The 24796-nt window shown below is 33.4% G+C and overlaps 4 protein-coding genes and 1 pseudogene across 9 annotated transcripts; 3 read left to right on the top strand and 2 right to left on the bottom strand.

The window, feature by feature from the left end:
- The first annotated feature begins 4246 nt into the window (after positions 1-4246).
- LOC118029886 (aquaporin PIP2-7-like) lies at positions 4247-7694 on the top strand (annotated as a pseudogene).
- Positions 7695-9423: 1729 nt separating this feature from the next.
- LOC118029887 (probable aquaporin PIP2-8) lies at positions 9424-12528 on the top strand. 2 transcript variants are annotated; one of them, XR_012169952.1, is made up of 5 exons: positions 9424-9908; positions 9994-10292; positions 10380-10523; positions 10807-11177; positions 12427-12528. XR_012169952.1 is itself a non-coding variant. In XM_035033850.2 (4 exons), the coding sequence occupies exons 1-4, from the start codon at positions 9620-9622 to the stop codon at positions 10942-10944; spliced, it is 870 nt and encodes a 289-aa protein (XP_034889741.1). In that variant the 5' UTR covers positions 9424-9619; the 3' UTR covers positions 10945-11219. The 2 variants fall into 2 exon arrangements, 1 of the variants encoding a protein (XP_034889741.1); XM_035033850.2 differs by lacking the exon at positions 12427-12528 and having other exon boundaries at positions 10807-11219.
- Positions 12388-14631, bottom strand: LOC118029888 (uncharacterized). 2 transcript variants are annotated; one of them, XM_035033852.2, is made up of 5 exons: positions 14266-14631; positions 14149-14174; positions 13458-13515; positions 13226-13303; positions 12388-12910 (listed from the first exon to the last, which is right to left on the bottom strand). In XM_035033852.2, exons 1-5 carry the CDS (start codon positions 14471-14473, stop codon positions 12717-12719), a joined length of 564 nt encoding a protein of 187 aa, XP_034889743.1. In that variant the 5' UTR covers positions 14474-14631; the 3' UTR covers positions 12388-12716. The 2 variants fall into 2 exon arrangements, with proteins under 2 accessions (XP_034889743.1, XP_034889742.1); XM_035033851.2 differs by having other exon boundaries at positions 12472-12910; positions 14056-14174; positions 14266-14628.
- A 4809-nt stretch (positions 14632-19440) lies between these two features.
- LOC118029892 (uncharacterized) lies at positions 19441-23279 on the top strand. Of its 4 annotated transcripts, XM_035033856.2 has the most exons (9): positions 19452-19709; positions 19815-19919; positions 20010-20096; positions 20664-20714; positions 20821-20914; positions 21159-21243; positions 21419-21690; positions 21982-22069; positions 23140-23274. In XM_035033856.2, exons 1-7 carry the CDS (start codon positions 19590-19592, stop codon positions 21564-21566), a joined length of 690 nt encoding a protein of 229 aa, XP_034889747.1. In that variant the 5' UTR covers positions 19452-19589; the 3' UTR covers positions 21567-21690; positions 21982-22069; positions 23140-23274. The 4 variants fall into 4 exon arrangements, with proteins under 4 accessions (XP_073265444.1, XP_034889750.1, XP_034889747.1 ...); XM_073409343.1 differs by lacking the exon at positions 21159-21243 and having other exon boundaries at positions 19441-19709; XM_035033857.2 differs by lacking the exon at positions 21982-22069 and having other exon boundaries at positions 23140-23279.
- On the bottom strand, positions 22155-24028 carry LOC118029891 (peroxidase 64). Its single transcript, XM_035033855.2, has 4 exons — positions 23403-24028; positions 23117-23305; positions 22805-22967; positions 22155-22716 (listed from the first exon to the last, which is right to left on the bottom strand). Exons 1-4 carry the CDS (start codon positions 23607-23609, stop codon positions 22322-22324), a joined length of 954 nt encoding a protein of 317 aa, XP_034889746.1. The 5' UTR covers positions 23610-24028; the 3' UTR covers positions 22155-22321.
- Between the last annotated feature and the right edge of the window lie 768 nt (positions 24029-24796).

Raw genomic sequence — 24796 nt, 5'->3', positions numbered from 1 at the left:
TTTTTTTTAATAGATGGATTATTATAGAATAATATAATTTATATTCTGAAATCTTATATAACAGTTTAAACTATTGGATAAAAGTGATTTTTTTGATATAATATAAGAGTCCTAAATGATCAAGCGGACACGAGTTCAAATCTCACCATCCCTATTTATTTTATAAAAATTAATCACTAAGTAATGTGGCTCTATGTAAGTAATCTCACCCAACTGCTTAAACTATTGGGTTAAAATTGTTCTTTGACATTAATATCTATTCTTGTAAAATATGATTAATATTAATTTTTTTAATGCAAAATTATGGTAGTAATATTTTAATTACGAGCTTGTTTGGTATAGTAATAATATAAATATTATTAAAAAAATAAAATAATAATTTTCTTGCGGGGGTAGGGGACTACCAGCTCCTCCTTGTCTCCGCCCCTGCTAGCACGTAACTTGGAATAACTTCTCAATAGAGTTGTTGCTTTTGAAGATGCTTAACATGTGTGTTATGACGATGGACAACATGGAAAGGGATTTTTTTTTTTGTTTTATTTTTATTTTTATTTTATTTTATTTTATTTTTATTTTATTTTATTTTATTTTATTTGGTCTTAGAACAGGTTGTTTTCCTCCAACGCCAAAATTGTCCATTATCATTCACCTCATACCCATGCCCATGCCCCTGCCTATGCCCATGCCGGGCGACATTTCTTTGATGATGGCTTGACAAAAAGTGACATGAATCATGACAGGAATGCTTCCTTCGCGTATTAAAATACATTAAAAGGGGTCTTGCTTTTACTGTTGCGTTTGCATAGATACATGTGGATTTTAGCAGTAATGTTTTTTAAAAAAATTATTTTAATCATCAAACTTTTTATTTTATATAATTATAATTTTTTGAGCCCAAATTACCATCCATTTATATTATTTTCTTGGTGAGGAATTTAATTAAAAAACAGAAAATCAAAGTGAAAAATATAAATAAAATAAATAGCATCTTTAAAATTTGTTTAAAAAGCTCACTGTAATCCCTATATTTTTTAGTTATTAGGTAATCGATTCCTTTAATCTTGGAAAAAAATAATTTTGGTAACAAAATTTATTTTTTTTATTTTTCAGTCTTTACCAGCAGTTTTTACCAGCAGCTTGAGCCTGGACAACCACTCACATGTAGCAGAAGAAAGTAACATTTCGCATTACTGCATTTTGGCCATATAAAGTTATATCAAAACAATATTTTTCCTTCACAAGATGTTGAGAATATAAGGAGGGGGCAAGCCTTCATTCTTCGACTCTTTTTTTTTTTTTTTTCCTGGGAGTGGAAGTTAAGCGTAGAAGCGCGGACAGGGGGTATTTAAATGGCATTTAGTGCCTTTATAGCCTATAATTTCTTTTTTTGGATTCGAACAAACTTCACTTTCTAAAAAATATATTTTATAAGCTCAGATAAACGAGTAAAATCCCGACTGTCCCTTCTTCTTAACTCCACAAGGATAGCTAGGTAGCTAAGGTCCCTCGATCGGGTTGTTTGAACCTTCATGGAATGTAAAAAAGTCAGATTAAGCGTAGACAGGGCTACTTTAATGCCATTTACTGCCTTAATCAGTGCTATTGAAGGTGTGACTGCGGATAACCATACAGCTTCATATAGGATAGCTTGGTAGAAAAGGTCCGTAGGGTTTGTTCCCGCTTCCCGGAGAGGGGCCAGAGAAGACTGCCACGGGATGGAAAAATTAGAGGAAAAAACAAAAAGAATTTCTATCTTTTCACGTTTGAGCATTTTCTCAGTGTTTTTATGAGAAAAAGAGTTGATTTGGTCTCCTTGCACCATATATTCAACCACCATGCACTTGCTTTCATTGAAGTCAATGATAGCACAAACAACCCCCACAATTTGGTCAGGAAAAGGCACATCGATCTATAATTGCCTGGAAACTTTTGTTAATCTTTGTTGAAGTTTTTGGTATGTTTGCTCATAACTAATAAAGTTTTTGGTATGCTAAACGAAAGATATTCAACAAAAACCATACATGTTTAAAATCATATGCATGTAAAAGCATAACTAATAAACAAACATGTTTTCAATATAAAAATAATAATAAAATACTAAATATATATTCAAACTTTCAATTAATATAAAATATAAAATGTTAGCATGCATACTAATAATAAAATAAACTATGTTTAAATTAAAATAAGAAAGATATTTATTTGTTAAAGTACTTCAAAGTAATGAATCTTTTGTTATTGTAAGAGATAAATCATTTGTCCTTAAAACTTTATTGTTCTTCACTTGTGCAACTATGATATCTACAATATGCCTCATAAAATTCCAACAACATCATCTTGGTTTAAAAACATTTCTAAATAAGGTCTTTCAATCAAAAATTATGTAACTCAAATATCTCTCAACAATATGAACCTAAACTCTAGATTTATAAAGAAAGTCAAAATATAAAAAAAGAAGAAAAACACCAAAAATAAGATGAGGAAGAGTCTATAAAATATGAAAAATTCAAGTTAGAAACTCTTCTTTCACCCCTTTTTTTATAGTAAATTTTAGAAGCTAAAAGATTGAAGAATTAATTATCACTATTATCAACCATTGATTAGCTACCATAAATCAAAAGTTAAATTTAGGAAAACCTAGAGTTCTTTGAATGGAAAATCAAGGGTTCTTTGAGATTAATTTCTCATTCATCTATAATTTATTTATTCAAAACAAGCTTCCAACAAAAATAATAGAGCAACCTAAGCTCTAGAATGACTAAAGTAAACATAGAAAAAAGGCTGGAAAAATATAGGAGAAGAAGGCAAAAGCATTATTGCTTGATGTGATGAACATCTTCCCTTCAACCTTTTTTTACACTGATTGTTTGCACTAAAACTTGATCTAATATTAATTCTGAATGGTTTTTAAAAAAATTAAGTTTTATAATTTTATTCGTTTTACTTTATATTGGGTTATTCCGATCTCATAATCTAACTTGTGAGTTTAATAAGTTTACTTGGACGGGAATGGTCCTTTCTTTGGCTTATAATTGCTATTCTTTTATCCTTTTGTATGATTGATTTTTATTTTTTAATTTCATCCTTCAACATTTGATTAGTTAAAAATATTTGAGTTTCGAGGCTTTTTCAAATTTAGTGTTTTTGGCCAAATAACTCGAATCACAAGTTAAATAGGTAAACATGAATTGTCATTATTTTTTTGGGGCTTATTTTCTTTTTCGGTTTTATTATTCAACATTCTTTTTTTCTTCTTATTTAAAATGTGCTTGCATTAATTGAACATATTTGTTTTGCTCAAAAATCTTTTTATTTGACCCGCAACGAAGCAGCGATTGCTCAACTAGTATTATTCTAACAACAAATGGATCCTCTTGGTGCAATTAAATAGACAATAAAAATACTACTACTTTATTAAAAGAATGGAGGGTTAGTTTAACTATTCATGTGATTAGTGAACCAAGTTAATATATTTTTTAATTATTTTATAACAACTTCATGTTGTAGCTTAGTTGGTTGAAATGTGTGTGTCAGTGTGGTTAAAGGTGGTTTGATTCTCGCTAGCAGTATTATTTGTTTCTAGGCAACAAAAAGGAGCGAACGACAAAAAAATACTAGCTTAGGCCCGTTGATCTCCCTAAGGTTTATACATTTGGGCCTTGTTGTAACATGCCATTCGAGTTTTTATTGGCCTTTTAGGTTTTTTTTATTCCCCTTTTATCTTTTTATTATTTTCTATTTCATCCTTTAATATAATATTTTTATTTAATTTAATCCTTTAGTATTGAGTCTATGATAAATTAGTTTTTGTATTTTTTATCATATAATAAAATAAAAAAATTAACTTGATCTAGTAAAGTCCATAACCCGAGCTGTGAGTTTGACGAATTGACTAGGATTAACCTAACCAGTTTTCTTTTCCTTTAATTTTTTTTCTTTTGACTTGCCCAATCAACAATTTCATATGCAACTCCCATGCAATATCTATAAATGTGTGGAATTGATTATTTTTCTGATGTATATTGTAGAATATGGTATTGGAAGCTCCTTTTTAGATGTGATTATCATATTTTTCAGGGTTTTGAACTCAACAATGTCATGCACACCAAATCATTGCCTCACCTCCTCCTACACGATAGTATAGTATAATTCAGTCCAATACGGTCTCAACCAGTGCCATTAATTTGCTCAACAAAACCACATGGTCTCGCTGTATGCTAATAAATAACGGTCCCTACGGTCTCCTCGACATTGTTCCATCCTCTCATTCACTTCAAATTCAGCTTCTGCGCAGCACAAGCCTTTGGCTTTTCTAAACAATAAATTCTTCGTTATCTATCCCTCCCTTGCGCTCCAAGAACTACAGAAAGCAAAAGAGAGGAGAAAGATCGGTTTAGAATAGCAAAATATAGCCAAGAAAATGAGTACTGAAGGGAAGGACTACAGAGACCCGCCACCAGCTCCTCTACTAGACACGGAAGAGCTGAAGCAGTGGTCATTCTACAGAGCCTTGATTGCAGAGTTCGTCGCAACCTTCTCTTCCTTTATATTGGTGTAGGCACTGTTGTTGGTTACAAGGGAGTTCATAACAACTTGTGTGATGGTGCTGGCTATCTTGGTGTTGCTTGGGCTTTCGGGGGCATGATTTTTGTGCTCGTCTACTGCACGGCTGGAATTTCTGGTACCATTCATGGCTTTATTTTTTTCACAGCAGAAAATATGTTTATATTATAACAAAATAGAAATAGCGTTCAAATTTCTAGTAAATCCTAGCATTTTCTAGGGGGGGGGGGATTAATAAGCATTTACTCATTCTCATGGATTGAAATCTAAATTTTGTACAAAAGCTTCCATATTCATACAAAATTTCTGCATCATCGCCACCTTTACCTTCTTGTACAAAAGCTTCCACATTTTAACTAGATAAATTATTATCACTGTTATTTTGGCTCATGGATGCACAGAGATTTTAGCTAACAAGTTCTCAACCACCTCAAAGTTAAAAGAGAGTAAAATCATAGCCTCAGGAGCCATCTGAAAATGTTCTCAAGCTGTGTGCAATATTGCTCCAACTATCCAGTGATTGATTGGAGTTTGCTCCAAGCTCAATTAGCAAGCTGGAAAAGAAATGGTTTGATCTGGAAAAGAAGCAAGAAATGTTGTTCTTCCCTGTCTCATAACTCTTTAGCATCACCTGCACTGCCTAGAAAATTAATCCAACATCTAAAGTTCTATTTTCTGATTGCGCATTGCCTCTCTGAAGGCTAAATTTCCTGGATAACATTTTCCCAGCAGAATTAAGTCCAGTAGTTTTCTTTTGAAAAGACTTGAGAACATCCTACTAATCAGGTAATCCCCTGGTTTATCCGGATTAGGGAAAATGACCTGGTTACACGACAATAATCTGAACCTCTCCCCTCATTCGACAGCTAAAAAGCCATTGAAATGGGCCAATTAATTGTTTTTGAGTCCCTTTCCAAGCTAAGATCTTACAAGCAAGCATGCAAGCAAAAAATTAAAGAGGTTAGAAGAAGTTATATCCATGGAAAACAAAAGCTTGATCTCTGTTGTCAAACGGAATTTCTCATCGAAATGTGAGAAAGATTGTCTCAGGGAGAAGGCAAAAGGGCAAAATTTATCAATTAAAAGCTTGATCCTAGCTATAGTCGTGACTTGTTGATGCAAGATGGGTGGAGTTATTTTTGTCAAGCCATGGCTTTATTACTAGTAATGGGAAGTGCAGTGGGTTTGTCCTTTGAGTAATGAGAAGTACGGATTTTTAAACAAAACCTTATTTATTACAATTAAGACAAAACGCAGCCCCAATAACAAGCCCTAAAGCATTTTTTTATGTTTTATAAGAAAATATCAAGTTGAACAAACAAAGTAGTATAATTATTTGTCATGTATCTAGATCCACCGGACTCTATAAAATAATAACGCTTTAGTGAATGAACACTCTATAAAACTATTGCCACAAATATTTATTGTTGTGTGAAAATCAATGTATGTATATATATATCCAGAAATAATTTACTTTTTAGAAATTCTTTTTTCTTTCTTGAAAAAAACACTATTTCCTGGCAAACAATCTCTAGGAAATCTACATCCTTAAATACCAAAGAGAAATCCTGTACTTATACATGATATTTACTTAAATAGCATCCATAATTAATTAACAAATACAAAGAATTATTAATGGGAAGAAATGGGATTCGTCCTTTTCTTGAAACCACAGGAGGCCACATTAACCCTGCGGTAACATTCGGGCTATTCGTAGCAAGGAAGGTTTCGCTGACTCGAGCAGTGGCCTACATGATGGCACAATGCCTTGGAGCTATGCTCGGTGTATGGATGGTGATGATACTCACCGGCATTCACTACGATCAGGCCGGTGGCGCCGTCAACTTAGTTGCTCCTGGTTACTCAAAGGGTACTGCCTTGGGTGCCGAGATTATTGGCACTTTTGTCCTTGTTTACACCGTCTTAGCTGCAACCGATCCTAAACGGATGGCTCGCGACTCCCATGTACCTGTAAGTATAACGCTATCGACTCCAACTTGTACATTTAGTTGATGTGGCTCTCAAAGTTACGGTGGCTATATAAATAACCCAATCTTATGTTGCTTGGATCAGGTTTTGGCTCCGTTGCCTATTGGTTTTGCTGTTTTTGTGGTGCATTTGGCTTTAATTCCCATCACCGGCACGGGCATCAATCCTGCTAGGAGTCTTGGTGCTGCTGTGGTTAAGAATGCCGAAATCTGGGATGATCATGTAAGTCCCTTTTCTTACTTGATATAATATAAATTATATTTTTTAGAACCTCACTTAATAATTTAAGTTTTTGGGTAGAAATAGTTTTTTAACATGGTATCAGAGCCTTGATGACCTAGTGGTCACGAGTTCGAATCTTACCATCCCTATTTATCTGATAAAATTAAGCACAAGGTAATATAAGTCTTTACAAGTTTTTAGCCCAAAAAACTTTCACATGAGGGGGATATGTTAGAAAATAATATAAATTATATTCTGAAACCTCACTTATCAGCTTAAATTTTTAGGTTGAGATGGTTTTTTAACATTTATCATAAAATAATAACTTTCCTCGCAACTGTGCTTGAACTACAAGCAGCTGAAACCACCATAATTTTTTTTTTAAAATAAGATAACATCCTCTGCAACCTTGCTTGATGATCCAATTGTGTGTTTTGAGCAGTTGTCAATTCCCGAGACGCATATACTTTGAAATTTGTTGAACTCTAAACTTTTTTTTTTGTTGAACTCTAAACTTGACTACGTTCTTACGTGCTGGTGAACAGTGGATTTTCTGGGTTGGGCCGTTTGTTGGGGCGCTGGCAGCGGCAGTGTATCATCAGTACATACTGAGATCCGGTGCCGTTAAAGCTTTGGGATCGCTCCGCAGCTAGCAATCCTACTAGCTAAGGCAACTCCATTATCATCCACCGGCTTTCCTTGGTCTTCATCGAGCCTGGCAATTAGCAAAGCCATTCTATTATTTATTAGTTTTCACAGTGCGAACTTTATGTGCGATTCTGATAAGTCTCAACTTGATATGTGGGTGTTTTAAATTTGTACAATGAAATTCTTAACTTGTGTGCATAATTCCAAATTCTTTGTTTGCTAATGTAAGAAACTAGTTATATGCTTTTATGTATTACACCAAGGTTTCTCAATCATATTCTTAGATTAAAAAATACAAAGATAATTACATAGTATATCAATTTTATTCCATTTTTCAATGAGTTCTTAGGCTTGCTTGGTCGGATAGATTGACTTAATAAGATAGAGTTTTCATAGAAATTAAAATAGTAATATTTAAAATAAATCGGGAAATGAATTGACTATTAAGAGAGAGGAGAGAATAAATAAATAAATTATGAAGACATATGGAAGCTTCAATTGCAATTTAAATCAAATAAAAATAATAATATAATGAATATCGAACAATGATGTCTAGATATTATTTTAAGACTTTCTCAAATTCTGATTTCTATAAAATCTTAGCTCTAAATGAAAGGACCTCAAAAAGTTTTTAATAAAATTTCAATTCAGATTAAAATTTATTTCTATTAACATAAAACTACTTGTTAGAAAAAAAAATCTCCTACACCAAGTATAAAAGAAAAGACTCTTCTATGAGCATTAAAAAAAACCTTGTTTAATTTTGTGTAAAAAGAGGAAAACAAAAGGCAAATTGTTTCCAAACAACCAAACCACTAGTGGCCAATAACAAACATTATACCCTTTTCTTTTTTTTTTTTAGAAAGTGTAATAAATTCTTGAAAAATCATAAATTTTGGATGAAAGAATATGAATAAACCAACTTTAGAATTGAACATCTGGATCCAAATTCAAGCGCATGTTATAAAAATACAATTCAAGACTCAACTCGATGTTCGCTCAAATTTGTTCTCTTACAACATGCAGTCAACTGGTGTTCTAAACATCAGATTAATGTTCAAAAAGATATTTTTAAAAACTTTCATTCCTTACACTTTGGTCCTTAAACTTTTCAATTCTGTTCACTTTGATTCCAAACTCTTTTAGTAATATTATAATCTAACCTTTAAACTCAGTTTTTAATACCTTGAAGTGAGCATATGTGATTTAATTGGGTAATTATCCAGAATTATTTTCAGATAATTCATGTAATATATATATAAAAAAAACAGGGTTATGCTAATTACATTTTTATTAATAAATTTTCAAAGCTAATGGACAGTAAATTTTCATTGGACCAAATTTTTTTAATAAGTCAGTTAAAAAGAATTTAATAGGATAAAAAAACTTGGGTGGTTCAGGCTATTGATCAGGCAAAGGATATTCGGGCAAAAGAAAAAAAGTAAAGTAGGAAAATGGAAATAAAATCAAATAATTATCCAAATTAGTAGTTTTTATCCGAAATTATCCAAATACACGCACTTGGTCTCCGGTCCGATGAACCGTTCTTAGTTACTAGCGAGGTGCAGGGCGGATAACAGGGGTTCATTGGACGGTTTTTCTTATCTATGTGTACACCCCAATATTCATATTCAAAGGGTCCATAGAATTGGACGGATACCAAATTCATCAATCATTGCAGATGGGACGGTCCTACCTTAAAACAAGATAAAGTCTAAACATGATAATCTTTATAAATATCAGTCGTGTTTTTAAAATTTATTAAAATAATTTTTTTTATTTTTAAAACTAACATACTAAAACTAATTTAAATATATTAAAAAAAGCATGCAATTTCTCACCACAATCACATCAAAGCCAACCTGGCCATTATGGCTTCTTGTTGCCACGATTTTGTTCATCAGCCGCCGCGCCCCCGTAATGGCTATATTTTTGAGGTCAGAGGCTTGCAATTTTTGACCATAATCACATGGTCTCGCCGTATAATAAATAGCGGTCCCTCCATGGTCTCTTCGGAGTCAAAATTGATATCCGGGACTAATTCAAATTCAACCGAAACAAACCGAGGATCTTGAAGATAAATACTTCCATTCTCCGTCTCTCCATTGCAATATTCCAAGTGATATATAGAAAGTAGAAGAGGAGAAGAAAGATAGTTCGGCAAAGGAAAGGAAAAAATACTCCAGAGAAAAAAAAAATGGGTAGTGAAGAGAGAAACACAGAGCGTCAACATGGAAGGGATTACCATGACCCGCCACCAGCTCCTCTATTAGACATGGGAGAGCTGAAGCAGTGGTCATTCTACAGAGCCTCAATTGCAGAGTTTATCGCCACCTTTCTCTTCCTTTTTTTCGCCGTGTCCACCGTTGTTAATTACAAGGAGCCTAATTATACTGACCAATGCAGTCGTGTTGGCTATCTTGGTATCGCTTGTGCCTACGGTGGCATGATTTTTGTGCTTGTCTACTGCACTTCTGGAATTTCTGGTATCATATACCTACTTTTCTTTCTCTCCGTTAAATTTCATGTTTCAGGAAATTGAACTTAATTTATCTTTTATTCGAACCTCAGGTGGCCATCTTAACCCTGCGGTAACATTCGCTATGCTCGTAGCAAGGAAGATGTCGCTGATTCGAGCAGCTGCCTACATGGTGGCACAATGCCTTGGAGCTACACTTGGCGTATTGTTTGTGTTCGCCTTCATGTATGCTGATGAACAACAGAACTCAGATGGTGTTGTTAACGTTGTTTCGCGTAACTACTCCAAGGGTGCTGGATTAGGAGTTGAGTTCGTTGGCACTTTTGTCCTTGTCTATACCGTCTTCTCCGCCACCGATCCTAAGCGGAACGCTCGCGACTCCCACGTGCCTGTAAGTACATGGTGCTAGCTGCTCTAAAGACTAATGGATCGATGGTGTTAAGCAGAGTTTTGAGATTTTTTATGTTATGCTTTTCAGGTTTTGGCCCCATTGCCTATTGGTTTTGCTGTGTTCGTGGTGCATTTGGCTACAATTCCCATCACCGGAACTGGAATCAATCCTGCTAGAAGCCTTGCTACTAATTTGATTTATCGTGGCACTGCAGAAGCCATGGATGATCTGGTGCGTTCTTCTTTGACTTCGTCATGACACGTTAACAGCTATTATCCATTTGCATTTCAACGCAACATAAATATGTGGCGGGTGGTAATTGACAACCCTAGCCACGTCAAAATCTTAAATGAAACAACAGTTACTTTTGATTCGCAAGCATGCACACATTGCAATTCTGTAGCCTCGCACAATCTTGCTTAACCATTCTATCAAGAGTGTGAGTAATGGAAACTAGCATATTTTTAGAATGGCTGTCTGTCTAACCTCGATCTGTTGTCATTATGGTGAACAGTGGATTTTCTGGGTTGGGCCTTTTCTTGGAGCACTGGCAGCTGCAGTGTATCACAAATACATACTGAGGGCAGGAGCTGTTAAAACTTTGAAATCGTTCCGAGCTTTGGGTTCCTTCGGAAGCCACCCACCCGTCTGAGGGGTCAAAACCTTGGGGTTGTTCCGAGCTTAGGGGTCCTTTGGCAGCAAACCTTCCGGCCAACGGGCTCAACAAAAATGCATCGGCTTCTTCAGCAATTCTTAGTTCTACTCTGATTCATTATCCGGTTCCTGTATGCCATTCTGATTTACTTGTGTGTATTTGTGTATGTATGATCATCTGTAGCCAAGGTGGGCAAAGTACATCTCTGTTCCTTGCTGTGTTCAAGATCTGTATGTTACCGCAAGCCATCAATTTACTATTCTTTTTATTCACTTTCTTTTTTTCCTTTCCAGTCTATATTAGTGACACTCTAGAGTCTAGATTGCAATCCAGAACTGGAAACAAGGCTCGGTAAGAATAAGATTCACCTTAAAAACTCGCAACTTGTAGTTAAAAGTATTTTTAAAAAAAATATTTTTTATATATATTATTATTTTAAATTAATATTTTCAATATTTTAGTATACAAATATTAAAAATAATTTTTTAAAAATAAAAAATATATTTTTTTAATATATTTTTAAATAAAAATTACTATTAGCATGTAGAGTTCAAAAACTATAGTTTTTAGACCCGGTTCGAGTTCCGGATTTTGTTCGGTTAATTTTTTTAAAAAATCAAAATAACATCGTTTTAGTAAAAAAAAAAAAACATAAATCAATTGGTTGCAACTGAATTTTTAACCGGGTCAACCGGGTCACACTAGATTTTTTTTATTATTATTATTTTTAACCCAACTCGATTCTAGCTCTAAATCAACTGGATCTGGATCGACATGTCAGGTTTCAAAACTATAAGAAAACAAAGGTGAATATAACACCCCATCCACGAGGACGAAACTATAATACTATGCTATGAGATTATTATTTTTAACCTCCCTAGCTCCTTTATGCAATTTACACATTTCTGATAGAATTTATATATATAATAGCTACCCTAATTATTTTTTAGTCTCTAAATGGTGATAGGTCGCTTGCAGGTGCGTGTGTCTATTTTTATTAACCCCTGGCTTTTTTGTTTTTATCCCTTTACATTAATTGTTTTTTATTTAAATATTGATACTTTTTAGTTGCAAGATACTCAAAAAAATTAGCTTGATTTGTATAGAACATTTTTCACTTTAATATTTATTATGAATTAGTTATATTCGAATAGAATCTCTTTTGTATATATAACTATCTTTTATTTTTATTTCTATTATGAAAATTAACTTTTCACTTTAATATTTAATTAATATTAACATTTTTTATTTATCAATTCATATATTCTTTTTATAAAAAATATATAAAAAATTATTTCTCAATTAAGAAAAATATAATATATAAAAACATATTCATAATATAATTATTTTTTCCCGTTAAAAAATCAAATCCATAACATAACACATGCTGGTGTAGACATGTTCATTGTGACTTTAAGAGAATAATAATATTTTAAAATATATCCAGAACATTAACACATTTTTTGTATTATATTCAAGATTAACTTGAATTGGTGCCGGTAAGGATCAACTAAAGCTTGAATCTGAAAGAAAGTGAAATACTCCTCCCAAGTATCAAGACGGGGCTTTGGTGGTTGAATAAGATTCACCTGCTAATGTTCACTTAATGTTTAAGAACAGCTTCTTCTCGCTTGCGCAGCCACAAGCCTACTAAGAACATAATCAACAAGAAAAAAGCTAAACAGGCTGGATCCAACCAGAAGCCTATCAGTAGAAAACTTGCACCTGCAGTGCGTTTCGTCACTGCTAAGTCGTGAAATAACTACAATCTACAAAGGTAAGAGTAAGACAGGGCAGGGGATGAACTCAGCAAGCAGGTTTGCATCCACATGCTTGGAATGAATTGCCTCCATGCTGATGACTACCAAATCCAGGCTTAGGTCATCAGCAACCTCGCCAATTATGGCGGTGGGCTTGCTTCCTCCCCCCAGTCGCTCCAACAACTTGAATTCCTGGAACCCACCTATCATTTAAAAAAAGAAACATGCAAATGCATTAGCAACTCAAACAAAGAGACTAGATAACGAGTTTCCAAGTCAAAGATGAGCACAAGCTACAGGAAAAGAAGATAAGATTACAACTCCACTTCTTGTCTTTTGCGATTGATGTTTGAAAAGTGAGGCACAAGGAAGCAGCACAAGAAAGACACAGCAAGCACAAGAACATAAATGACATTACCTTAAATCAAGCTACTGGCTACATAAAGTGTGCACTTTGAATTGCAAATAGCAAGAAAAATCTTGCTTTCTTTCTAAAACTAATGGTTTCAGATACGAACCTTCAGCTAGATGCCAGCGAATGCTAGACATTTGGGTTTCATGCTCAGGCAACGACTCTTTCTGCCTCTCATCAATAACTGCAAAGAATGTAAATTTCTACATTCCATGAAATCTTGCATTGAAAACAGTCTGTAAACCAAGGGAAAAATAAAAACAGAGAAAGCACCTCTTGTACTTAGTTCCCAACACTTGTATAAACAAATAGCAAGGAATAAAAGTCAGTATGCTTACCTACAACCGTAATGTCAGCACCGTATTTCTTCGCCAATGCTGCAGCAGTAGCAGCAGCCTGTCAGACAAGTAATTACAAGTTAGAGCACAAAAAGGACTTTAAACCAGCTGCTTGCTACAGTTTCTTTCACTTGCACAAAGGGAAAAATGGAGCTAAGGCAAATAAGTAAACAAGAATTATATAGATCTATTGAATGAGGTGATTAGTCTACTAAAAATTCAGCCATAGAAAAGTTTTTTCTTTCTCTCTTTCTTGTCTTTGTAATTTTAGTTACGATTCGGAAGTAGACTAATCACCTCATTCAATAGATCTATATGTTTACAGGAAGAGCTTCGGATAAGAATCTTCATGTGAAATTAGCATTACTCATCCATGAGAATGGGTCTTTGAACGTCGGATTATTATTATTGCAGAATTTCCCCTCAATTTTTCTTCATTTTAATGCTATGATCAAGCCTTTTTTTTTGGTTTGCTAACAAATAATAAATATCATGAAATCCCTGAGCTAAAAGACTCTCCAGTTCTTAATATACAGAACCAAACAGTCTAAAATAAAAAATTATTTCCTTAAACAATGAAAAAAGATGAAAAGATAACCTGTCTAGTTCCCTCGGAGAGATAAGGATTCGTATCAGTAATTGGCAATAACAAATGCTTGAAATTAGTAAACGCCTCGGCTGCTAAACTCACTTCTGATTCTTTCGCCTTCGCCTTTCCTGAAAACAGTATTCCAAATCAATTAAGTCATCTGTCATCCTATAATTTATTTGAAAAGTAATAAAATATAAAATTAAATTATGAATTTACCTTTCTGTCCAATGCGACGGAATTTGGGAAATATAGATAGCTTGCGTGCTTTAGTTTTCAGTGAAGTAGAAGATAAAGTTAAATCAAAGTGATTTTTATTAAAAGAAAGCGGAGGAGGGGGGGGAGGGGGGGAGGTGCTAAAGAGTGCAGCTTTTGTGAGATTTGAGGGTTCAGTGGGAACGGCAGCCAAGTAATGAGCAAAGGCCATGGAAATGACACCGTGTGGTTAGTCCTGACAGAGGGAGCGCAAGAGATGAGCTTGAAAGTGAGAGAGGAGAAGGAAGAAGAAGACTGCTGATAATGATGATTCGAGAAAGAGAGAGAGATAGTGATTGCCCGGGTGTCACGTGCGAGACGGTCATTTATGATTTACCATATCCCATTTTCTTTCTTTTTTAAGAATCCAAAATTACAGATAATAGCGTCTGCGGAATCGCGGATAGCCACCCAATCAGAATAATTTAAAAATAATATTTTTTATTAAAATAATTTTTTTATTTTTAAATTAGTATATTAAAATAATTTAAAAATTAATTTAAAATAAAAAAATAAATATTTTTTAAAACACAAAAATAAATAAATTTTAGGTAAATATCTTGTGCTAAACCCACCTCACTAATTTTCTTCCTAAAGTTATATATATATATATAACTAGAGATAATTGAAAAGGACCATTTAAAATATTAGAAAGACAACCAGAATATAGCAAACTAAAAAATAATTATAAAATAAGGATCTCATATTTATATTTAATTAATTGATTTAATATAATTCAAAAATAAAAATCCTTATAAGAAAATTAAATTTAACAAATATCAAAAATAAAATATCCAAGGTGACCTATGTTTGTTTCAAATCGAATAGAAAATCCTGTAAAAAAAAACATGAAAAAACTTGAAAATAAAACCGAAAAGAATGAGCTTATAACAGGAAAAAAAAATTCAAACACATCTAGATGACCTTTTAAAATCAAAATTAAAGTTTGTAACATGTTAAAGTTCATATTTGGACTAAGCAAAAAATTTAATATTAAAAAATTAACGTTTGTAACATGTTAAAGTTCATATTTGGACTCTAGTTCGATCAATTTAATATTAAATAATAAAATAAATTAATCTAATAAAAAAATAAAAAAATAAGATCTAACAAAGGAATAGAAAAAAACCCAAGGCAAAATTAAACAAATTTAATATTGAGCGATAAAATAAATTAATTTAACTAATTAAAAAAAAACCCCTTTAAAAAAGCTAAATTGAGCAAAGGCTAGAAAAAAAAAAAAAACCCAAGGCAGCCCGTGTTATTGTCAAAATGACTGGAAAATTTCATAGAAAGTGATAAAAAATATTGAAGGATGAAAAATAATAAAAAAAGCAAACACATGCGAATCTCCTGAACTTGGATTAATATCTCAAGCTTACAACCCATTAAGCTCTAATTCCAAGTTTAATTAAGAAATTCAACACCTGATAAATTTAATATCAAACGATGAAATTATAATAAAAAATCAAACTAGAAAACATTTCAAGGTAAAGAAAAATAGTAATAAAAAAAATAAGGTTCAAATTTGATTGGAAAAAAAACTCAAAGAGGATAAAATTAGAAAAAAAAAACTTTTTAAAACCATTTCAAATAAAATAAATAGGAAATAAAAGAATATGAACCAAATTTAATATATAAAAAAAATTTATGGGGTGAAATTGAAAAAAAAAATTATTTTTATAAATTATTTTAAATAAAATAATTATTAATAAAAAAAACATCAACTAAATTTGAAAAGAAATCTAATTGAGGGCTGCATTGAATTATTTTTAGCGTCAACGTGTTTTTATATGATGAGAGAGAAAAGGAGAAAAAAGAGAAATAACTATTGACGACAAACAGAAGTGATTAAGTTACATGCCCCATCTGGAAAGGTCGGTACCATTGAGAGGGTTTGATCACCGTCTTGAAAGCCATTGTTTGGCCAAGTAAATTGTCTGCATGTGCTGCCATAACATTCCTGGAGTCTTACGTGCCTCCCTATAAATTATGTAAACTATATTGTATATTTGATAATTGACCATCAACTCCTCAGTCAAATCAGTTATTATCGGAACAAACAAAAGAAAAATACACAAACGCCTACCATGCCAGGTTTTTTTTTGGCTTCCAGGGGTTATGTCAATAATTTATTGTGCAATTCACTATGAAAAGTAAAAAAAAAAAAAAAAAAAAAACCCAAGTCAGGTAGATATATCATTTTGCTTTAAATGGAAAAAAAGACACTGTACCATGAAAAAAAATGTGTGTGGATCATTTTACCCTCAATTAATTTGGCAATGCCTAATGACCCCCTAGAAAAGATAAAAAATACCCTTGAAAACAATTATTTTGTTTTGCTAAGAAAGACAAAAACATTAAACATTGTTTCAATACATAGTATTTTGAATCTATGTACACGGTAAATAGTTGGTTCCTTTTAGCTTTTTTAATATAAAATCACATTACATTTATATTCCATTATTACATTTCATTAAAATTACAACAAAAACTAAAAGACAAAGATGTTTTCTAGAATAATACATAATACTTTTTTTTGTTATTAATTGTTTTTAATTTAAATATTATAGATTTAACTACTATTATTATATCATGAAATAAATAATATTGATATCAAATATTTATTATTATTCAACTAAACTATATGCAATGTTATCACATACGAAATTTATTCAACAATAATTATATTTTTCATGGTTTCTTAAGGACACAACAATAAAAACTGAAATTTTTTTTAACGTTATCAAGCAACATCCTTCTAATTTTTTGAATAAAATACAATTAAAAAAAATAAAAACTGATTTTTTTTAATTGGGTTGGACCCGACAAGAACATAATTAGAATTGCAATCAAATTCCACAAATGCTACATCATCATGCGATATCCTTCTAATTTATGTAGTGTTATTAAATAATAGTAAATACTAATTTTTCGAGTAAAACTCAATTTAAAAAAAAAATACAATTTCATTACGTACAAAATTCATTCGACAAAAACTATAGTTTTCATGATTGTTTGAGCATGCAATAAAATTAGATAAAATATTATCAGGAATAAATTGAGATTACAATAAGAATAAATTTAATTCATCTTAAACTATTTTTTTAACAAACAAAAAAAAAATATTGTTTATGTTCATGTGAATAGTGCGAGTGAAATCAATTAATTACACTGATTTTTCAAAAAAAAAAAAACCTAAACTTTTTATACAAAAAGTGCAGCACACTGGTTTTTCAAAAAAAAAAAAAAAAAAACGTTCACTTTAGTGAACAGCTACAGTGGAGCCATGCTCCACTGTTTATCCCTTTTTCCCGGTACAAGAAGCAGCTACTTCTTGTACATTGTGGTTGCACCACAGTCAATGGTGGGACCCATCATTAAAAAACTGTGATAGTAACCTTACCAAACGTTAAAAATTATGGTTGTGAATGAATCTTACCGCGCAGCCACAATACTAAACACCATTAACCTTGAGTTTGATTTTTCAACAACTTTTTAGTCAGCAAAATGCGCAAAGTTTTTTTTTTTTTTTTTTTTTTTTCAAGTATGAATGGGTGAATGGCTCTTTGAAAAATAAAAAATATATATCAAAGCACACGTATATGCCTTTGGTTGGCAAACCTATGCATCTACGCTAGCGGACTTATGTGCCTAGGCTAGCGGACTTATTAAGACCTACAAGTGCTAGGCCAACTAAGCTCACGCCTCTAGGTTTTTTTATAATATATATTTTTTAATTTTAAATTTATTTTAGATTTATATCCAAGATTGTTTTGTTTTGCTTTTCAGTCTCAAATAAATGTTTCATTACAAGTATATATTTTTATTTTTATTGTTATTTTATAATTATCTAAATTATCTTTAAACTGATCAAATTAATCCAGTCACGTTTAATTAACTTTAGTATGATTTATCATTTTTTTAATCTGCGTCTACTTTTTATTTTTATATTAAAAAAATTTAATCGGGCCCGCAGTCCAGTGCCGGGCGAAGATTAATTAGAATCACTAATTAGTGCAGGAAAGGAATCAAGGAAACGCACAACAATGACAGGGAAGAGTAAATTAAGAATATGTTTGGAAATATGGTTTAATCTGTGTTTTTTAAAAAATAAAATTTTATTTTTATTAAAATTAAGTGTGATTTGTATTTTTTTAATTCGTTTTGATGTGCTGATATTAAAAATAATTTTTAAAAAATAAAAAAAATTATTAACATGTATTTTGATACAAAAATTATTTAAAAAATAATTCTTACCTGCTGAACATACTCTAAATTTCCCTGCTCAGCTAACATGTCAGCATGCTTATCCAATCTCTCTGAAGAAGCTCTGACTGGTTGTGGAAAAAGAGGTTATGTTCTCCAGATAAATGGCACTGAGCGATCAGGAGCAGCAGCATTCACAAGAACTATGAGCTCTGAATCCATCTCAAGCTCAAACCCCTCCTCTAATGGCGATTCTCCCAAGCAAAACATAAACCCATCACTGCTGCCTAAATCTCATCCTTACCAGCTTCAGGAGGAGATGGTAGGTCAGTAGCAAAATAGTCGAAGAAAGTAAACGGTCAAATAAATCCCACTGCCATTATCCATGATTAGAAACTCAAATTGAATAAATGATTTACAAGCTCTATTCTATTTTTTATATATTATACAATAAAATCACCATAAGCTCATTGATCCAAAAATCAGTTTTTTATAATTAAAATATAATTGTGCAAACCATTTTTTTTTAAGAAATACATTAAAATAATATTTTTTTATTTTTAAAAATTATTTTTTATATCAATAAATTAAAATGATAAAAAAATAAAAAAAAATTAAATTTTGATGACAGCTGAAACAGGTATTAGAGTTAGAGGCTGTTCAATTCTCTCTCAAGTGATATTGTCATCTATTTTTCTTCATTTCATCTTTTTTAAGTTCATTTTCTCCAACTGATATCAATTTTTAAAAAAATAAAGAAAAATGACCGATGTATTTAATTATGCGACACGCATAAACTTAATGGGTGATGTATTTAAGCATAGGAGGATTTATTCTTAACAAGAATAAATCAAGGGTTCTAATCAAATAAACGTGTATACTTAAAGGACTGTCCGTGATTTCAAATTTCACACGGGTTCGTTTGACTCGCGAGTCGCGTGACTACTGTTTTTTACTTTTGCCACAGTCCATTCACAGATCTAAACGCAGCGGTTTGGGTAAGTGATTTTTTTTAATCACAGCGAACGTTCCGGTACTCAGACCACAGTTAACTAAATCTTTCTCTTATACCGGTGGAGATGGACACGGAAGACGGCGCTGACAGCGGCTCTTCTTCGGGCGGGAACATGACCACGGTATCTCAGCATACTTTCGGGGACAAATTTGACAAACCGGCGTTCACCATCTCAATAATCGAGGCACTACTTTTTATTTTCCATTCAAGAGAAAGAAAAAACCAAAATTCTAGCTCTCAAAATGTAGACAATGAATTCCATTTTTTTTTTTTTCCTGTTCTGAATTAGAATATGAAAGAAGAATATGGCCTGTTCGTGTGGCCATGTAGTGTTATACTTGCTGAGTATGTTTGGCAACAGAGATTGCAGTTTTCTGGTGTTAGTGTTCTCGAGGTAATTCGATTTTCTATTTTTTTTTTCATAATTGGGTGATATTTAGTTTTTTTTTATATATATTTAATCTGATATAATATAGTTTTGTAGCTTGGTGCAGGGACTTGTTTGCCTGGATTAGTGGCTGCTAAGTTGGGATTAGATGTTACTCTGACTGATGATTCTAATAAATTGGAGGTATTCCTTGTTAATTAAAAACGTTAACCCTAAACCAGTCTTCTCAAAAATCAATAAATATGATAGGTTGCAATGTACTATATAATGATATCTCGTTGACACAGTTTTATTTGGGTAGTCACTAATGTAGTTTCCTGAAATCTTTATCCCGGATTAGTTTCCTGAATAATATCGGCCATTGATGGGGTGGACTCAATTGGTGGGTCTGATGCTACTCCAAACTCAAATAGTTGATATTATTCGGGAAACTCATTCGGTATGGATTGTTTTTTAGGATGAATAGCATTGCTGGATCCTTAAATTGAAGCTCTTATGTTTCAATCTGGATGTTAGTCTCCTGAATAATATCGGCCATTGATGAGCTGGACTCTCAAACAGCACCAATCATCAAGTAGTTGATGTTATTCAGGAAATGCACACATGATGGATATTTCAGAATACATAGCGTTACTAGATTCCTAAATAAAAGCGCTTTATGTTTTGATGTGGTTGTTAAATAGGTTAGTTTGGTTGGATTTTTCTTGCCTCAATTGACTGTTCATAAGCATTATTGTTTTGGATCTGCAGGTGTTGGACAACATGAGAAGAGTGTGTGACTTGAATCAACTTAATTGTAAAGTAAGCTATCACTGTAAAATTGTTGTTCTCCATATGCTATTAGCCTTGAGGGTATTTTCTTCCTTCCTTTTTTCAAAAAAATTAGTGATATACTTCTACTTTGTAGGTGTTGGGACTGACATGGGGAGTTTGGGACGAGTCTATATTCACTTTGAAGCCAAAACTTATTCTTGGGGCTGATGTACTCTATGATGCAAGTGGTAAATTACTTTTGCTGTTATGGTTTCGATCTTTATGATTTTTTTTTTTTCTTTTCCTTAGTTGACTTCTTCCTTGCCCTGTATCTGATGTACTCTATGATGCAAGTGGTAAATTACTTTTGCTGTTATGGTTTTGATCTTTATGATTTTTTTTTCTTTTCCTTAGTTTACTTCTTCCTTGCCCTGTATATTGCTCAAATTTAATTTCACCGGAAAAAAGCTTACTTCCATTTCTGTTTGTAAGCTTTTGATGATCTTTTTGCCACTGTGACCTTCCTGCTCCAGAACTCTCCGGGGTCTGTCTTTATAACAACTTATCATAATAGAAGGTAATTAATGATCATCTTCAGTATTTGGATCTGATTTTATGCTGTACCATGCCATTTCTTGTTTGCATGCTCTTCTAACAGTAATGTGTCTTTTCGTGGTTTTCACACTTTTTTATTCAAATGTTTCTTATTCTAATGAAACCTTCATTTGTTTTCTTATTTTAATTATGAGCAGTGGGCATCATCTTATTGAATTCCTGATGCTCAAATGGGGATTAAAGTGCGTAAAGCTTATTGATGTTTTTTCTTTCATGCCTCCCAACAAGGCATCCGGGCTAAGTGGCAATATTCAATTGGCAGAGATTGTATTAATCAGTGAATAGACATTACCCGAGTAATTTCCTTTGATCAGAGCATCTGGATAGCTATCTAGTGATGCGGTGTTTTGATCACTTTCTACTCATTGCTGCCACGGGAGGCTTCCCTTCCATGATGAGATGACTTGTGGTAAATTGAAGTTTTTGATGCTGTGAATTAGCGTAGTTATAATCTATTCTGGTTTCTTCTACGAATGCCAAGGAGATCTATTATGTGTAGATTACTGGAGGACAAATAGACAATTGGTTTTCTATTTTGTTATTGTTTAGAGATTGTTCTCGAGTGCTAGTTACTCGGGCATGGAAAATACCTTTGGGGATCCCAGCTCTGGAAGTTTTTCTTTAAATCAGTGTAAATTTTCTTGGTATTTGATGCGATTAACCTGTTAAAGTTTTTTATTTTATTTTTTGGTCTTTATAGCCCAGGTAGGATAGATGGACCAAATCCCTGCTAATAACTGAGTCCAAAGTGTAGGCTTAACCATCTGTTGCAAGAAGTGGGATTGCAGGTAACTTTGCTTAGATAAATTGACTCCTTACTAGCTTCATTATTTGTTATATTACGAACCGTGGCTCTTATGATCTAAAAGCCACTACCAAGAAAATATCTCTGGATGTATTATTCTTCAAAATATCTATTACAATATAAGATAGATGGCCTTCATAGCTATTAGCAAATCAGATGTCTAGTTTTTGCTATCGATACATCTGGTTGATTGCCATTTCACAGTTTAAAAGTAATGAACCAAGCTAACAGAACCTTAGTTTACCACCCTACAATCCTTCCTAACCTCCTGACCGCCTGTGATGCTACTCATCTTGATCATGGATGATACAAAAGCCTTATTGAAATTGGCTTTGGAGCTAGCAAACTTGGTGACCAAATCTTTAGTCTTTGGAGTGCTGAGTAGAGATTGGTCTGAGGAGAATAGACCCTTTTTCTGGAGGATCGACTTGAAATATGTGTTATCAAAAGTTGTCGACGAGGGATCCATGGTTGTTCCTGCATTCTTTGCCCTGTTCGATTTTGGACAAATACTCCTTAAGCTGGCTGCAAACGATGGATGCATGGATGGGTCTATGTCATAAGTGGCATTGAAATTGCGGATTCTGCTTTGGAAGGATGAGCAGTGGGAAAACCCTAAAGTATGGCCACCTGCATATGAGTAGCTGGCAACGTTGTGATTTCATAGATGAAAACTATTGAAACAAATAGTAACAGTAGCAGTCAGGCTTCTGTTTACCTGAAAGAGCCACGAGGTCATCCAGGGACAGACCTCTCTGAGAGAAACTCTGCTGCAGCTGAGCTATGTTAAAGGCAGGAGAAGGCAACTGTGTTGTTTCACTAGCCCTTGACTTTCTCCCATCTTTTCTTCCTTTTGGGACATCCCATGTTGGACCTCCGGACTGCAATATGAAATTGATAAAACTATCAGTAACATAATTATTATTTTTTGTCATTGTTATCCCTGTTTCAGTTTCCAGGTTTACTTTTTGTTTAGACAAGTGATAGTCCTGATCTTGAGGGAATGTTTTAGCTTGTTTTGTTATCTTACAAATACAACTGCATCTCTTGCAGCTAAAGCCAAGATATCAGCGCATGATACCACTCCCGGGCATGAAGCTTCCACTTCTTTCTTCGCGTTGTCAATGACAAAAAACGCATGCAAAGAGGCATTAGGTGGGCCATCTTTCTCTGCTTTGTTGTTCCCTTTCGAATTTAGCAGAACAGAGGCATCACAGCCCTGAAACAAGATGCAGACATCCAGGTTAGGAACAAACAACGAGCACGAAAATGACAGAGGAAACCTTGGAAGAAAAATATAAAATGTTAATCTCTACTCTTATGAAACAGTCATGGAAATGCATCCGGAGGAGCGCTGCGGGGACCGTTTTGTCTTTCTTCACTGCATTATTGACAGCTTTTGTAACAATGGAATCGACATCAGGGCACGTTTTCTCATAGTAATTCAAGCTCAGTGCATCCGCTCCTGAAGATATCGAGAATACGAGAACCGAGCTCAAGCATAAAGCAGCAACAAAACCCATGTTGATGCTAGGAATTATGACTTGGCTCCTCTCAACTTGGATCTTCGCATGGAAACTGAAACCGGCTCTCGGGACTCTTTATACTGGAACTGAGGGAGACCATAGACTGAGAGTTGCTGTCAGAGGTGAGATGCTGGCCCAGAGTCGTGAGTCGGTGAAGGAGAAAGCTAATAATGGAGTAGTGCAATTTAAGCATCCTCACTGTAGTGTTACTACAAGACAAACCATGTCATTTTTGCCTTCACGCTCCTGGTACAGTCCACGGTCGTCTCATCGGTATCAGTAGCAATCGTAATTCATTCGAGTTCTGTATCTGCTGCTCAAGACGTGTGTGGGGCGTGGATTCTCTTGCAGCCTCCTTTACTTGAGATTTAAGGCGCTAATGACTGTATTCAACTCCTAATCACAGTTACAGCATGATTGATTGGAAAAACTTCAATGAGTATATCGAGCACGGGAAGAGAGCTAATTAATTACTTGAGCTGTTAAAAAGCCATTCAAAATCACTACAATGATCACCTTTTAACCACCACGTTAAAGAACAATGAGGATCAAAGAAATCCCACTTCTAAATAATGTCTTCTCCTCTTTCTTCTTTTCCTTTTATGGCCTGGTACTCTCTTTTTAAAAAAATCATCACTAATCGAGATCGAGTCTTTCTTGCTTGCCGAGCTAGTCAAAGAGAGCAAACGGGTAGGGCAGAGAATTCATGAGAATGGCCTTGCTTAAGCCCCGTTTGGGGTTTGGGATTTCGTTCTTTAATTTATTTTTTGCTTAAAACAGCTCCGAGCAATGATGAAATTTATATCATCCATTAGCTTTATTAATGAGAGTTGAGAACACGCTCAATGCCTCAACTAGCAAAGGTAACCTCAGCTGGCTGTTTAGCATAGTTATTATTAAACCTAGATTCACCCGATGGTCGATCTGGATCCGGTCAGCTCAGCTAGTCGATCCAAGACCTAACGACCTGGTGGTTGAACCAATCCGGGTAAGATAAAAGACCGGGATGAGTAAAAACCCGGCTGACCCGTGACTCGGGCTGCCCGGAAAAACCTGGTTGAGACCTTATTTTTTTTTTTAAATGTGTTTTTTCTCCTAGTCAAAGACTTTTTTTTTATATATATATTTTTGAGTTGGTTATTAATTATTTTCAAAATTCATTATATAAATACCAAAGTAATATT

Source organism: Populus alba, chromosome 5 (assembly GCF_005239225.2).
Source record: "Populus alba chromosome 5, ASM523922v2, whole genome shotgun sequence".
NCBI classification, from domain to species: Eukaryota; Viridiplantae; Streptophyta; class Magnoliopsida; order Malpighiales; family Salicaceae; genus Populus; species Populus alba.
This window is presented reverse-complemented; position numbering and strand designations above follow the sequence as displayed.

What these genes read in the sequence shown, in the direction of transcription:
- LOC118029891 (XM_035033855.2), bottom strand. Translation starts at nt 23,609, where the DNA reads ATGGGTTTTGTTGCTGCTTTATGCTTGAGCTCGGTTCTCGTATTCTCG. An exon ending in TCCATGACTGTTTCATAAGA is followed by an intron (nt 23,306 to 23,402) that starts GTAGAGATTAAC and finishes ATCTTGTTTCAG; the next exon opens with GGCTGTGATGCCTCTGTTCT. An exon ending in CAAGAGATGCAGTTGTATTT is followed by an intron (nt 22,968 to 23,116) that starts GTAAGATAACAA and finishes TTCATATTGCAG; the next exon opens with TCCGGAGGTCCAACATGGGA.
- LOC118029888 (XM_035033851.2), bottom strand. Translation starts at nt 14,473, where the DNA reads ATGGCCTTTGCTCATTACTTGGCTGCCGTTCCCACTGAACCCTCAAAT. An exon ending in TGCTGACATTACGGTTGTAG is followed by an intron (nt 13,304 to 13,457) that starts GTAAGCATACTG and finishes CATTCTTTGCAG; the next exon opens with TTATTGATGAGAGGCAGAAA. An exon ending in TCGCTGGCATCTAGCTGAAG is followed by an intron (nt 12,911 to 13,225) that starts GTTCGTATCTGA and finishes TTTAAATGATAG; the next exon opens with GTGGGTTCCAGGAATTCAAG.
- LOC118029887 (XM_035033850.2), top strand. Translation starts at nt 9,620, where the DNA reads ATGGGTAGTGAAGAGAGAAACACAGAGCGTCAACATGGAAGGGATTAC. An exon ending in CTCGCGACTCCCACGTGCCT is followed by an intron (nt 10,293 to 10,379) that starts GTAAGTACATGG and finishes TATGCTTTTCAG; the next exon opens with GTTTTGGCCCCATTGCCTAT. An exon ending in CAGAAGCCATGGATGATCTG is followed by an intron (nt 10,524 to 10,806) that starts GTGCGTTCTTCT and finishes TATGGTGAACAG; the next exon opens with TGGATTTTCTGGGTTGGGCC.
- LOC118029892 (XM_035033857.2), top strand. Translation starts at nt 19,590, where the DNA reads ATGGACACGGAAGACGGCGCTGACAGCGGCTCTTCTTCGGGCGGGAAC. An exon ending in TGAATCAACTTAATTGTAAA is followed by an intron (nt 20,715 to 20,820) that starts GTAAGCTATCAC and finishes TCTACTTTGTAG; the next exon opens with GTGTTGGGACTGACATGGGG. An exon ending in ACAACTTATCATAATAGAAG is followed by an intron (nt 21,244 to 21,418) that starts GTAATTAATGAT and finishes AATTATGAGCAG; the next exon opens with TGGGCATCATCTTATTGAAT.